This window comes from Drosophila sechellia, chromosome 3L (genome assembly GCF_004382195.2).
Source record: "Drosophila sechellia strain sech25 chromosome 3L, ASM438219v1, whole genome shotgun sequence".
Classification (NCBI taxonomy): domain Eukaryota; kingdom Metazoa; phylum Arthropoda; class Insecta; order Diptera; family Drosophilidae; genus Drosophila; species Drosophila sechellia.
In genome coordinates this window covers 11,539,777-11,554,973 of record NC_045951.1, presented here as the reverse complement: position 1 = coordinate 11,554,973, position 15,197 = coordinate 11,539,777, and the positions used below count along the sequence as shown (strand labels likewise).

At 41.5% G+C, this 15,197-nt stretch overlaps 2 protein-coding genes across 3 annotated transcripts in view; both read left to right on the top strand.

Annotated features, from left to right (window-relative positions):
* LOC6605359 (putative dipeptidase NECHADRAFT_87110) overlaps positions 1–5,481 on the top strand; it is an 86,769-nt gene extending 81,288 nt beyond the window's left edge. For both annotated transcript variants that reach the window (XM_032720188.1, XM_032720189.1), the window contains 2 exons: positions 1,166–1,794; positions 3,347–5,481. In XM_032720188.1, the coding sequence (XP_032576079.1) occupies positions 1,166–1,794; positions 3,347–4,244 (1,527 nt within the window). In that variant the 3' untranslated portion in view covers positions 4,245–5,481. The remainder of the gene's footprint in view (positions 1–1,165; positions 1,795–3,346) is intronic.
* Positions 5,482–8,704: 3,223 nt separating this feature from the next.
* On the top strand, positions 8,705–9,303 carry LOC6605357. The gene has a single exon (XM_032720216.1). The coding sequence runs from the start codon at positions 8,937–8,939 to the stop codon at positions 9,135–9,137; it is 201 nt and encodes a 66-aa protein (XP_032576107.1). The 5' UTR covers positions 8,705–8,936; the 3' UTR covers positions 9,138–9,303.
* Positions 9,304–15,197: the final 5,894 nt, after the last annotated feature.

Genomic DNA, 15,197 nt, shown 5'->3' with positions numbered 1-15,197 from the left:
TGTGGTGCCGATTTTCCAGCTAATTAGCTGCAGTCCGGGCGAAAAACTTCGTGAAAACTCTGTAAAGCACTGTCTTTTCACAAAAGTGCACGACTGGCCAACTTTTTTTCGCTTTCAACAACCTGCATCTCATTAATAAAACAAAATTGAATATAGCATATAATTAAGCTTTAAGTTGGTTTAAGTGAATGGAGAATAATAATTATTATCTTAATCATATCTTGTTAAATTCTTTTACATATGTATGCATGATCAAAACTAGTTTGTTATGTTTCAAGTTTGCTTTCAATCTAATCTAATACAATATCCTTGCATTCCCTTACTTGTGCTCGACAATGTGCCTATTTGGATTTGATTTGTACTTTGCACAGTTTGACATAATTCCTCAGGCAGTCGCAATATAAACAAATCATTGCCTGCCCCTGGCAAACTTTCTGTCACAACTTTCACACGACAAAGTTTCTCCATTTGGTTCTTTGTACGCTGGGCGTTTGCCACGCCCCCCCCCCCAAGGGATTGTGCGTGGGTCGAAGAAGTTAGCTTTTCGGACCTGGGGACACACATGTGGCCCAAGTCCATGAATTATGACTGAGGCTTAATTATGTCGAGCCAAGATTAGCCCGGCGGCAGGCATGATTTCATCACACTGAATATAAAGAACAGTATAGAGAATCGGGTTGGATGGTATGATATGATTATTCGGTTCATTAAAAAGTTTCCCCGCACATCGTGTTGATGTTTCATGCAAGTTATGAATATAGCAAGACGCTCGAAGTTTGCTTCGTCTGCTGCAGTTTTAATTAGGGCACAAAATCAACGAAGAAACTTTGACGCACTTTTAATGAAGCAACTTTTCGACGAACGGTTGTATCACCCTGAAGTCAACGCCTTACCACCTTCTCACTTCAGAAGTTACGTCATTGTATTTTCAGACTATGAGACCAGGTAAAGAAACGAATTTAACCGCCAAACGAGAAAGGAATTCAATGGTATTAACTTAAGTGCATATATAAGTGGCAAATATCGAATATTTGCTTTAACGGAACGGACATTATACGGACGGACACAGCGGACAGAATGCTTAAGCCTAAGCTTAAAAGATTAAGAAAACAAACCCATTGATCCTACGTTGCTTTTCAAATAGTAATTTGTACCTCAATTTCAGACGACTGGTTTCGGTGGATTGCCCGACGTCACCGAGCACTCGAACATCCGCCGCACACTGTCCCGCCAGAACTCGATCTCGAACAGCGATTCCGGCGGCGAGATAGCCAGCATCCAGAAGTCAAAGGTGAACTTTGGCAATCCCCTCGCCGGCGGCGTAGTCGTCGGTGGAGATATAGTTGGTCTGGACGCCAAGTCGCCCACATCGCTGGGTTCCACGACTGGAGCCGGCGCCACTGGTAAAGCGAAGGGAAAGGCGTCAAGGAAAGCGAATGCCGGACCAGATGGCGGACAGAAGGGCAGGCGAGGATCCTGGCTGGTGGCCATCACCCTGGTCAGCGCCATATGTCTACTGGCCATCGCCGCCACTTTGGCCTACCAGCACTTCCTTATGGCGCCCAGCCGCAATTCCCATGCCCAAAGACTGAGAATAGTTCGTCGAATCCTGCGTGAGGTGCCGCTGGTCGACGGGCACAACAATTATGCCTGGAATGTGCGCAAGTACGCCCACAGCAGCCTGGAACTCCATCTCAGCCACGACGTGGACCACAAGTCACTGTGGGCGCGGCCGGCGTGGGCGCAAACGGACATGGAGCGACTCAAGCAGGGTTTAGTCAGCGTCCAAGTGTGGTAAGTTCCATTATGAAAGCCAAATTCTCAGTATTATTTCAAATATATATATAAGCTAAGAAAAATAATGGTTAATTTCAAACTTGAGGTATTACATTATTCAATTATTTTTTATGATTAAGATTAAGGTTTAAGATTAGATGGTTATGTTTTGTCAGGATCCTCACTTGTTTATGGGTTTTCAAAATATATTGATAAAATTAAGTACTACGTTACCAATATAAACATTTTACAGCCAGTGACAGGATTCCAGCACAATCGAGCCTTAACTATAATAACAGCATTCAACGGGGCGTATACGCAATGAAAATAAACCCACCGGGGGCCCCAGTCATGAAAATTGAAAAGTCACACAGAACCGCAATCAGGCCGATGCGACACAACTACTCGGGTCAGAGGTTTGACCCCCCACACAAAACATGGCAACTATAGCCAGCTGCCACGCCCACCGATGGCCATCCAAACAGCCGCCCACTTTGCATAAACTCCACTATATACCCACCACCTCCCGCGCGAGGCAATAAAAAGCTGCCAACAATTTGACTGCAAAATAAAATTTGGCAACCGGCTGGATGCCCCAGGGCAAGCAGCCAACCTGTCTGCAGTTCGGCCTTCTCAGACTTTGCCTACACAAATACACTGCGAGAAAATTAGAACCAAATAGATCTTAAGAGATGCATTTTCGGATTCTGAGGCATATGAAACTCTGATTCAAAATCATTTTAGAGTCTAATTAGGTGAAAACTAAAATTGTTATTACCCTTATGAACAAAAGGCTAGCCGTATTGGGAATTCTCAAGAAAATCCCGAAGAATTCTCGAGGAAATCCTTAGGTATTATTATTATTTCTCTGTGTATCCTACACCCACTTAATGCCCTTTTTCGAATTTGTTTGATGGAAAAAGCGAGGAGGAGCACAATATGACAGGCAGCAGACAGGTGGAGTATGGGAAAAACGCTCATGGGCAATCGACTTGAGTTCATTTTGGTAGATATAACTACCACCATCCCCACAGTCTACTTTTGCTCCCGCCAGATGGCGCACGCGTAACTTTTCGCCAATTTGCCGATTCAATTCGCTGGACGGACGACCTTGCTGAACTTCGTTTCGGGCAAAATCCGCGGGACTTTTGGTCTTTAGCCAAGCTCTACGAAGTTTTGGCTCTCTTATTGCCATATCAAATGGCAACTAAAATGCTAACTAACCACTTTGGCACTTTCAATTTGCATTTTACAATAAAACTGCAGTCGCGGATGGCAGGGAATATTGGTAGCTGTGCTAAAAGGGCTACAGTTAAAATTTCAAATATTTCTCAATTATAGAAGGTATAAAATATAAATATAAAATAGTGTATATTGTAAATATAATGTAAAATAAATATACATATTTAGTGAATAAATATAGAATATATAAATAATATATATATATGTATAAGTATCATTTATTGCGAGGCGCTTTTTATGTATAAACGTACATATATGTTTCTTGTTTTGGCACAGTAACTCATGGCAAAAGTGCGCTAACTTGTACACTTTCCGTGTCCTTTTCCAGGTCAGCATATGTGCCGTGCGAGGCGCAGGGCTTGGACGCGGTCCAATTGGCTCTGGAGCAGATCGACATTGTGCGGCGATTGTCGGACATGTATGCCCGGGAAACGGTGCTGGCCACATCCTCGCAGGACATTGTCGATGCACATCGCCGGGGACTGCTGGCCTCGCTAATTGGCGTGGAGGGTGGCCACACGATTGGCTCCTCCCTGGGAGTGCTGCGATCATTTTACTCACTGGGCGCACGCTATCTCAGCCTGACCCATCGCTGTGACGTCTCATGGGCAGGATCGAGTGCATCGCCGGCGGAACAGGGACTCACGCCCTTTGGCAAGGCCATTGTGCGTGAGATGAACCGTCTGGGCATGATGATAGATCTGTCGCACAGCTCGGATGCCACGGCCAGGGATGTGCTTCAGGTGACCCGCGCTCCGGTCATCTTCTCGCACTCCGCCGCCCGCCAGCTGTGCAATTCGACGAGAAATGTGCCGGATGACATCTTACGCCTGGTGGCCGAGAATGGGGGTCTTATCATGCTGAGCTTTGACTCCGAGGATGTGGCCTGTGGGCGGCAGGCGCGTCTACAGGACGTGATCGAGCACATTAAGTATGTGCGGGCCATTGCCGGCATCCAGCACATTGGACTGGGAGCCGGATACGATGCCATCGAGCTGCCGCCCTTGGGACTGGAGGATGTGTCCAAATATCCCGAGCTATTGGCCGCCCTGCTGGAGGATCACAACTGGAGCGAGGAGGATGTGGCCATGCTTGCGGGCAGGAATTTTCTGCGCATCATGGAAACGGTGGAAACGGTGCGGGACTACTGGAAGCGAGCGGCCATCCAGCCCATTGAGCAGACGGATCCCCAGCCCAAGACGCAGTGCACCTACATGTCCTCGTGACCGCAGGCGCAGGCGGTGAGGCAGCGACGCGATGAGCCGCCCATGGAGCGGGCCAATCGCACCACTGCCACCTTGACGGGGGAGCACTTCTGGCAACGCGGTCCGGAGTCGAGGGACTCCGTCTCCAATCGCACCAATCCGGCGGTCATCGCGGCCACGACAACGAGTTTTACGGTCAGCGAACTGCTTCAGTAAACTGGAATTAGAGCAAGGGATTTTGGCTTGCGGTTCGGCTCGCCGAGATTTCGGGAAAGGAGGGCGTTTACTAAGGTACTGAAGACCCGGAAAGGGTCTTTAAAACAGTTCAATTCTAAGGGAATACTTTTTCTTTAGATATTCAATATTCAATATTTTCTTTGGGAATGAGAAACACATTTTGATAAAGCCAAATATTGGTGACTCAATTGGAAATTCGTTAAATAAGCCAATATGTACATAAACTAGATCCTTTGTGCTGCCATCACTTGCCCCCCCTCTGGTCGAAAAGTGAACGAAGAACTGTCGTGGCGAACCTCGTGAATAATTAGTGTGTACTCGTAATTTACTTCCATAGGATGCATTGATAGGCGTATGAATAAATAATAATAATAAATGTACTAGTATTTAGCCCATAATTGTTTGCAGCTATACCTATTTGGTGTTGTGGCAATGCATAATTTATGCACAATGCGCATACTTATTGATGTTGCTGTACCACGGGGCGTATGCGCGACGTAGCGAGCACCGAACCGCAAACCGAAATCGTTCTTGGATTGCCTGTGACTGTATTATATATGTAGGGCACACATCAATGATTCACGCAAATTATCGCAATTAAGCGCAATATATTTAATCACAAACATCACACATACAAATTAACATACGTATTAACCATCGAAACGAATTAATTGCAGCAGATTTCCCACAGTTGGCATTTATGCCAGGATCATGGGGTCAAAACAACATGCACAACTGTATAATCAGTCGTAAGCACCGCCAGCAATTCAATTAAAATGGGATTTTTCACCCTGGCTGCATGTGAATCCATCTGAATTTCTGTATTAGGTTAGTTAACAAAACACAAATGAAAAATCCCAAAAACAAAATCAAAAAAACGAAATGTTGTTCGTGTATGCATAGCTACATATATACATATATACCACTCGAAAAAAAGAACGCAAAATAAAAGTAAAATGCAGCAAAAGCAATGCGTGTACACGCATTTCCATAAAAATAAACCGGAAATAAAAGAAAAATCCTACAAAAATACAGTTTGTTTTTCATTCGTATTTTGGGCTGGTTGTGTGCAATTTATAAGTTGGTAAATACATTAAAACTGATTCAACTTTTCTACCAATGCTTTTTTAAGGGATGCACATAATCATGAACGTAATTTTGTTCAGTTAGAATTTAATGAAATTAAATATGTAATTAATTTCGCCATATCAAATCACAAGCACTTTGAAAAGAATGCAGTCTTAACATATATTCTAACCATATACTATCTACCTATACTATCTTTTATGCTCAAGCAATCAAAGCCTTTGGATACTTTAGTTTTTATAAGTACTTGCATGTATGTATACTAAGTTCCGGAATGTCGACCTCAGCTTAGTACAAACACACGCGAGTCCTTATACAATCGCAGAGTCTGGGGAACATAAAAAACGTTAAGTGGTCGTAAATCAAAATTGTTCAAGAATGGGAAAGTTCGCAAAGTTCCTCTTGCCTTAACTACTTTGCGACGACACGGAGTACTTTTGCCAATTCAGTCTTATTGTCCTCTTCCCTGGTATTTATTTTCAGATACTTTAAGGCCAAAAGAAAGGAACTCCCGAAGGATCCGGAAATTGGCGACGAGCAGCATCGTCCTTGCTGTGGGCAACTGCCAATCCAATTTCGTGCATTTGCAGTCCATTGAGTTTCGCTTAAATTTTAATGAAATACAAATAGGAAGCGATACCACCAAGTTTTAATATTCTTGGTTTTTTTTTAATTATTTTTTTTTTTTTTTTGCTTCCACGAAGTATCCACGAGTATTTTCTGCGAAAAATGCTTAGAATGGAAGTTATAGGTTAGAATGTGGCATTAATAAGGAAGCCACATTTACCGGTTAAATTAGACTGCAAAATAAAATTGAATTTGTTTATTTAATGCGCCGTAATCAAAGCATATTTTGGTTTTGCGGTCTCCAATGCTAGTTGATTAATTTTAACTCTAATATTTAGATGAAATATTTGCAGCAGCTCTAAGAAGTAAAGTCAAGGGCCCGTAATTTTTGGACATCATCATAACTGCGTTAACGGTTACATTGGCCATTAAAAGTAATTGCCCAATTTCACGGCGTAAACAGCCACGACAATCCATCCACTGGCAGTTGGGGGGAGGCTGTTAAAAGAGAATGGACGTCCCCCAGGCGAAAATTAAGAACTGGCCGCTAAGGAGACGAGCGGCCTGGCATCGCATTCTCATTAACACGCCAGTCCGGTTTCAATTTCCTGTTTCATCGTATTTCCTTTCATTATAAATGGCTCTCAACATGGCCGCCCAGTTGAGCCGCCAACTCCGGACCGGACCAACTCCGGCAAAAAGCCATAAAGAATGTGCCACGCGACAACTGCGACGAGTTGATGGACAAAATAATGCCTGATGACATTTATAATGAGCACAATTTTTTGTTGATTTTCGCCCCTTTTGTTAGTGTTGCAGTTGATAAGTGGAAACTCGCTTCATGTGACCTCAAATTGGCGCTACATAGCAGCATAAAATTCAGCAGCATTCTCAGTCGTTTTATTAAGTTTTAGTATCAGCATAAGTAGAAGCTTAAATAGCAGAGTAAAGTATCCGATCCGAATGAAACGCTTTCTTTACAAGGTCAAAGGTAAAGCTTTATTTAAAATGAAATGTACATACTCAACGAAATTCTTTTGGATGAAGTCTTGTATTGATTAAGCAGAAATATTCGTATTTTTCCTGGTAGCTCAACAAAGCAGACTGGCCGACTACATGGTAAAAATCACGGGGACTAATTTTAAGGAAATTTATATGGCTCAATAGATTTTTTTTGTATTTTTGATGTTTGATCCTCAAACCATTTGAATCTTCTGTGATGGGCACAGATGATGACTCCAAGTCATCGTTCTTCTCTTCTTGACTGCCGCATTCACAAGAAGATTTTCCAGAAGATGCCTTATTGTACCCATTATGGTTTAGATAAGCCTCCAGCATTTTGAACCTTGTGATCTCAGTCAAGCACCCCTTGGTGGCAATGAAGTACTGTTCGAAGACATCTGCAGTTGGGAGCAGTGTTCCATTGCAATTCATTTCCCTGGGACAACTTCTCCTCATGATCTTAAAAAAAATCAGTAACTATTATATAGATTGCACGTGCTTACATAGTATGAGTAAGAGCAAAGACACTGAAATACTATAATATTCTAACTAGAACATTTTAATGTCTTTGGTAATAGTAAGCTTTACCTATTGACTACTTATTTTGAATGTCGTATTTCGATTGCTCTTATAAAAATATGTAACTCACATTTGGTTTTTTTTTTTATGTCCCTCCGATCCGATCGATTCGTTAGAAATTCACAAAGTGAAGCCTTGGAGATGGAAAAACAAGATTTTAATACCGATTCGTCGTATAGAATCACATCACTAATCTGAACACACACATCTAAAAAATATCTCCCAATTTGCATATTTTATTGATGATAAGGCGTATGTACTACATTTTTAAAAGCAGCACTTACTCATATTCTAGCTACAAAAGTGTATTCCAAAATGCTAGTGTGAACAATGTGTTATGTGGAAACACATCAACTTCTTTTCAAATTTATGTATGCTTTTTCACAAAACAAAAACAACGTAGTTCGCTTGAAACATTGCATTAAATGTCGTTGAAAAGTATGTAAAAGGCAGAAGAAATCGGTTTCGACCGCATAAAGGTTTTGCAAATTCTTTTGATATTTTTTCATATTTTTGTTAGTCTTGTACATTTCTATAAATTTGCCCAAAACTGCCAACTCCACATATGGATTTTTTTTTTTATATTTATATCAGACTAGAAATTTACAAGTTTATCGTTTTTACAGAAAAAAAAATTTACCACGCCCACTCTAACGTCGACAAACCAACCAAAACCGTCACGCCCACACTTTTCAATTTTTTCACATATTATTATTTTTTTACCGATATTCCAAAATATATTAACATTTTTCGTTCACACTCCCAGCGGAGTAACGGTTATCTAAAAGTCTCGTTTTCTTATTGTCAACTGAGCAAGTTTCCGACTTTCATACGAAATATACATATCTGCAAGCCCACCCACAACGCCGTGAACCATATCATTCTGGCGTATTGATGTATCGCAACCAAAAATGCTCAGCATGGATGTCGAGGGCAGCAACAGAATGGAATGAATGAATGAAACAGAATGGACAGTGACCAACTGACAAGTGACACTTTTCCAATTGAAATTCCCCCCACCCAGCAACTGCACAACTCCACTGGAAAACCCGACAAGCTGTGTGCACATATACATGCATATGTACATATGTATGTATGTATTTTCAAAGTAGTCCCCGATGGTCATGTCAGCCGAGATGTCATAAATTTGCACGGGCACCAAGATCGAATATTCCAAATTGAGCTCTGGCGTGTTGTATTTTTTTTTTTTAATTTTCAAATACTGCCGGCGAAGGAAGCACAATGGACGGCTGCCACAACGACATCTTGGCGCCCCTCATCCTGGCCATTATGGTGGCCAATGGACACCCGCTCACCCTGGACGAGATCGTCGATGAACTGACCGCAGTGATCAATTCGCAAACCGAGCTCGCCATTGCGCATGAAAATATTGGAGACGGAAAACATAGCCACAAGTCGTATAAGCCGAGACGAAGGCACTAAGGATCTTAACATGCGTTATGTGCCAAATTTAAAATGCAATAACTTATTCAAGATTTAAGTGAATTTAATCTCTTGAACTATAATTTATAATAAACTGATCGTGTCGGCGGCGACACTTATTTCCGTCCGGGAGTGATGTAGTTATTTAATAAATTTCGAAAACAAATGTGCTTAAAAGGGTTTATAATGACCTAACACGTTATTTCAAGACGGACATATGAAAACTTAGCACATATATGTTGTTTTAAGCTCAAATATCATTAGGGGAAAAGCAAATATTCATAACTGGAAAGACAAGACTTGCTTAAGATTGACAATTTCTCATTTAGTTTAAAGCTACGAGTATTTTTTCATCCTGTTCATTGCCCTCAAGCATCTCAAATGACACGCTGCAGCAAGGCAACTCTGCATACATTTTCCCGTCTTGATGTTATGTATGTACGTACATATATTTTCGTAGGTGGTGGTGCGCGAAGCAGCAGCACGTGTGCAAAATCTACGGACAGAGCGAGTTAAAAGTTTTTCAGCGTCGCGAAAAATTGTTTATGTTTCGCCTTAAAAGGAGCAGGAAAAAAATTTGGAATATGTGAAGATGTGTGTGGATTGCTGGAGAAACTACGACTACCGGCATAGCGCCCACGTGGATGTGAGTGCGGCGAAGGAAAAACACTTTTCCAGCCGCGGATCCGTGAAGTTGGGAAATTGTCAGCACCTGTAACCGGGATGGGATGGTAACTTTGGGTAAAGAATCCCACACGTACGACCGTTCGCCTAATAATCACGTGCCGTGAGAGCTCATTAAATTCAGAGGTGAAAAGCAGCCTCGTCCCGCCTTCAGTCGCCATTTTATAACCATATAAATGTGCATATGTACATACATCAATATGTACATACATGCATATATCCTCTGGCAGGTAGATGAAATCTGCGAGGCTCGATTACATTTTATTCTCATCGCCAGTGAATTTCACTGAGATACATTTAATTTTGAATGTAAGTGTGTAGATTCGTATTTGGAATTTCTGAGAGCCTATAAGCAGTACATTTGTTTATATCGAATTGATTTACTTATAGGAAATCATGGCCAGCGTATCCCGGAAACCTTCGCCGAGACTTGTCCAGACTTTCAAGATGTCCACGGAACGGATAAGATCGATAGCCTGGACTTTGCGAACCGAGTGTTGAAGCAAAGTGGCAGGGATCAGATGTGACGTCTGGTTTTCCATGGCGGTGGCAGTGTCTACATTCCAGAAACCGATAAGAAAAACTTAAACCGTACAAAATTGAATGTGCTTGTTTTATGTATATCAAACATGGGTGCACGTATGTATATACATGCCCCAGTCATACATAAAGTGTTAAATTTTGTAATTTCCGGCGTCTTTTTGAGGTGTCAATGGCGCATTAATTTCAAGTGTTCAACAATATATGACACTCGAGGCGATACCGCCGTGCAATCCAAAGCAGCCATAAAAATTTTATGATCCCAGCCTCGTTCATATCATCGCCGGGAAGTTAAGCCCATTCCGACGCCAAAATGAGGGAAGGTTCTGAAATAAAAGGGCGAAGGCGGATGACAAGTTCGCAGTTCATAAAACGGCAGACGGGCTGCGACAACAAAGCAAATTGGTGGACAACCGGGACATGGAACTCCAGTTCCCTTTGCAGGATGTCCTCTTCTCCGCATGAGCGAGTACGCTCGACCGCAGATTCGCCGCTCCTGCTGCGGGCGTTCATTTTTACGGTCATCGGCTCACTAGTAAAAATAATCTTATGACCTCCCATCTGCCCTTCCGAGTCCTTTGACTGTCAGCTGCAGCTTCCTTTCACATTTTTTTCTGTTGAGTTTTGAATCGCCCTTTTCGGCAAAAGACGCACTTTTCGAACTTTATGATTGTTCCATATTATTCCATAGCAGAGACACGTATTTATGAATTTTAAATATTTCAAGCAAATGAAATGTGAAAATTTCTATCATACTAAATAGAAATATAAATGGGAATTAAAAGATACATCGAGTATACATACATTGGGTATCTATAAACCGATTGTATATGCATACGCTCATATTGTCTTTCTATATGAATGTGTGCAGGATGCAAACTACCTGGCTCCACATGCTCGTCAAATGTTTCACCCAAGGGTGATGGGATGCAGTAATCCCCATTCGCCGACCAAGAAAAGACAAACCATGGCACAAGGTACGTAAATGAGTATACATTGGGATTGGGATTGATGTTGGATCATTTCGGAGGTGTATGGGTCCCGTGTGCGTATTTTGGAGGACTCTTTCCGAATCCCGTGGATGTGCTGACATGGCATTGGGCGTGCTAACGATACATCTGAAATTGTAATTGATTCCGATAATGAGCATGGATATGCAGAGGCGTTTGTCTTGTGAATGCTTGCTATTTATTCTTCGAAAGCCCATTAAACATGCGCCAGCGTCATTCGGATAATTGAAGCATCAATTCCGTTGGACAAATCTACGATATTTCACTGCCACAGCGAGGTAAATTGATTAAAATACATAAATTCATTCAGCATAAATTACATAGGCTTTCTCATAGGGCCTTTGTGGTTTGATTATATGGATAAACACTGCATTTATAAATATACTTTAAATATTCGAATTTCTTTTAATTTCTTTTATAGATTTGCCTTTGGCTCACTGTGGATTTTCGATTTCCCATTTAATTTTATTTGTTTTCGGCGTGGTGCCAACTTTTTTATTTGCTTAAAGGGAGCAATCTGCGAAGGACAACATAAGTGAGTAGCTATATATATATATATATATATAAATGTATGTATACAGATCTGTTTGTACATTTGCTGGTGTATCTGCGTATCTGTGTATCTGTACAATTTCCGTGGCTTTTTCAGCTTTTTCGGGGTTCCACTGATTTCAGCTTTTCATTTTAACTGTCGCACGATGTGCCATAACAAAATCGAAAGATGTGATTGCCGACGAATTTTATTGACTAATTGAACGCCAAAAGAAACTGTCATAGGAACAAACTCAAGTTGGATAGTCTTGTTCTAAGTTAAAATGTATATTTATTTATCAGAAGCTTTTTCCATTAAAACTTGTTCCCAAACAAAATATTAAGTCGATTGTAATATGGCATCTATTGGAACACTTCCGGCTAAATTAAACGGATGAGGCAGACATGACTTATGGAAAATATCGGTTCACGCTCGTAAATCGCCCCAAAAACAGACTGAAGAGGTTTTGCCTCGATTTGGGGCCAAACATGAAAATCAATCGAAATGTAATTGAATTGCAGGCACTTGAAAGCGCAAAACCGCCGAGGAAACGCATATGCATATTTTACGTGAGCGATTTGCCGAGGCGCCGAGGAAAATGTGTGCGCCGAACTACTAGGGAAAAAACGAAAGCCGCAAACTGAAGACGGCGTCGCAGAGTGCGGAAATCCTTTTACCCATATTGCCCGCAAAATATGCAAAAGCGAAAAACAAATATCGCCCAGGGAGCCGAATTCGAAATATTTCGCGAACGTGGGAGCTGAGATGTCTGCGGCTACCCACGGTGCGTATGAGTAACGTCGCCGTCACGTACGTTACGTATTCGTCATATGCCGACAGGACACAGTCTCGGGCAATTGGCAAAAAGAATCGAATCGAAAATGTTGCCTTTTTCCGGTCTCCAAAAGAGCCCCAAAGGCGACATTGAGTTGGCAAAAGAGGAAAGCGGAAATGCAAGCGAGCACACTGAGTTTGGAAATTGGTATTTTTTCGAACACTGGGATATAAATATAATAATTACAACATTTTTAATTGTACTTATTGAAATGGGTATCTTTTACTTGTTATCAGTTAATAGTATCTGCGAATTATATCAATTATAAAATTTTTAATTGTACTTATTTAAATGTGTATCTGTTACTTGTTATCAGTTTATAGTATCTGTGAATGATGTATTTTGACTACGAAACTGGCTTTTGTGTCCACTGTGCAATGTAACCGAATGAGGCAGCAAGGAACTGGGCTACTCATGCATGAACGCCAAAACGAAGGCACACGGACTACGGCCGTACACAATGGTACAATACTTCGCCGGATGAGCAGCGGGTGCACGAACGCGTCCAGAAGAAGATGGGCAAATTAACCGACTTCACGCGCATGGGTTTCTCAATTTGCGCCTGCTCGTGTTCCTGCTTTGTGGGGGGGAATCATTGATGTTCGCCTAATTGAAAATTCATGGTATACGAACGATATTTCATTGGTTTAAAGTTAGCATTTTAAATTTAGAAAATACACACACATTTTTAGCAATCTTCATTTTGTAAATGATATTCAATTTTTAAAGATAAAACACCAAGCAAGCACACATTAACTGGCTGTGAATATAATAAATATGTATGATTAAATATGTACGAATGGTTGTGTAATGTAGATACATGCGAACCTTACATCCCATGTGCCAATTCTGGGTGAGATTGGAGGATGGCCGGGCTTAGGTAGCTCCCAGTTTTGTGGCTTCTCTCCGAGAGTCTGCGTTTGTTTGCGTCTGTCAGACCTGGTAATTCATTTTTAATATTTTCCTTATGAATATTTCCATGAGCTCGTCTCTCACCTGCTTGTATATATGTATGTAAGTCTTTATCCTTTCGCCGCCCCCCGTGTGGGTGTTACCTTCCGCCCAACTCGATTCAGCCATTATGGTGTCCATAAACGTGCACACCTGAGTGCCGGGGTCCTCCAGCTCGACATCCTTCCACCTGCGTTTCAACTTCGCGGCAGATTGTCATATTTCACGATGTAACAACCAGACCGATGGACAAGTCGACAGTCAGACGGATACAAAATCATGTGTGGGTATTGTGAAAAATCAGCATATTAATTATCCTCTGAAAACTTCTAACAAAAATAAATAGTTTAAAGGGCATTAAATTATGATTACTATAGATTTATTTAGATGTCCGCATGAATTTTCTCTCTCTGTATTCACACTATGGCTTGCATGTAGTTGATAGTGGAAGCCTCCTGTCACTTCCTTGTAACGTTTCCTTCGACGCGGAGAAGGAGTTTACTTGGCGAATGCACTTTGCAGACGGAAAACAGGAAAACTTGTTGATAGTGCTGGAAAACCGGTCCAACTCAATTTTTTTTTTCACTTTTAAGTGCGTAGCTGTGAAGTCCTCCGTCGCAGGAAAATTACCACCACAACAACCAGGCCAAAATTGCGAAATTACCAGAGCTGATAGTGGCATGTGTCCCCCAGTTTGATGGCTCCAACGTGGTCCACCGGCGATATCAAAGCAGCCAAAGGAGTGGCATGTCGATGGACTGATTGGGATTGGCTGTGCTTAAAATCAACAATTTCTCATAGGAAAATGAGTCGAAAAGCTTCTATAGCTTAACGCACCCGGATATTGATACAAAAATATTAAACATTTCATAAAAAATTAAATAAAATTACATAATGCAAATCTATCAGAACTTCAAAAAGAATGTTAACTGATATTGAACTCGAATTCGCAGAGGGAACTTGTTTGCCCAAGTGTGTGCCAAATTGAATATGGAAACGCCTTGGGCTCGCTGCCCTTAGTCCACACCTCTTGGTCCTTTTCACCTGACAAATGCAGCTATCGGCCGTAAATAACCCAATTCACTGACATCGGAACACAGGCAGAAGTCAAATTTATGGCACCACAACGTTAACTGCACCCCGGGGACAAGGCAGCGCTTAATTACGAGCGTGTTTTGTTGGCCAACTCTTACAAGCCCAGTTGTAAGTAGCCATGAGCTGGTCAGGCCAAATGAGCGTACTGAATTGGGCTGCAGCAAAAGTAAATCAAATTCGAATGGTTGTTCCTGGGCGTTGGAAGTTCAGATGCGTGCGTACTATAATTTGGAAGCGTGAGTAACTGATGGCCAGTTCACATAAATATTCATCGTATCTACCAGTGGATTGTTAAAGGGTTTTTTTATTTTGTAATTAAATTAATCAAGAAGCTATTTGTGTTTTTTTCTTAATACCTTCCTATTAAGAATGTCTAAAATTTAAATGTAAGTGTATATCTTTTAAAACTATCT

Excerpts from the sequence above, each read along its gene's own strand:
- LOC6605357 (XM_032720216.1), top strand. The coding sequence starts at position 8,937 with ATGGACGGCTGCCACAACGACATCTTGGCGCCCCTCATCCTGGCCATT.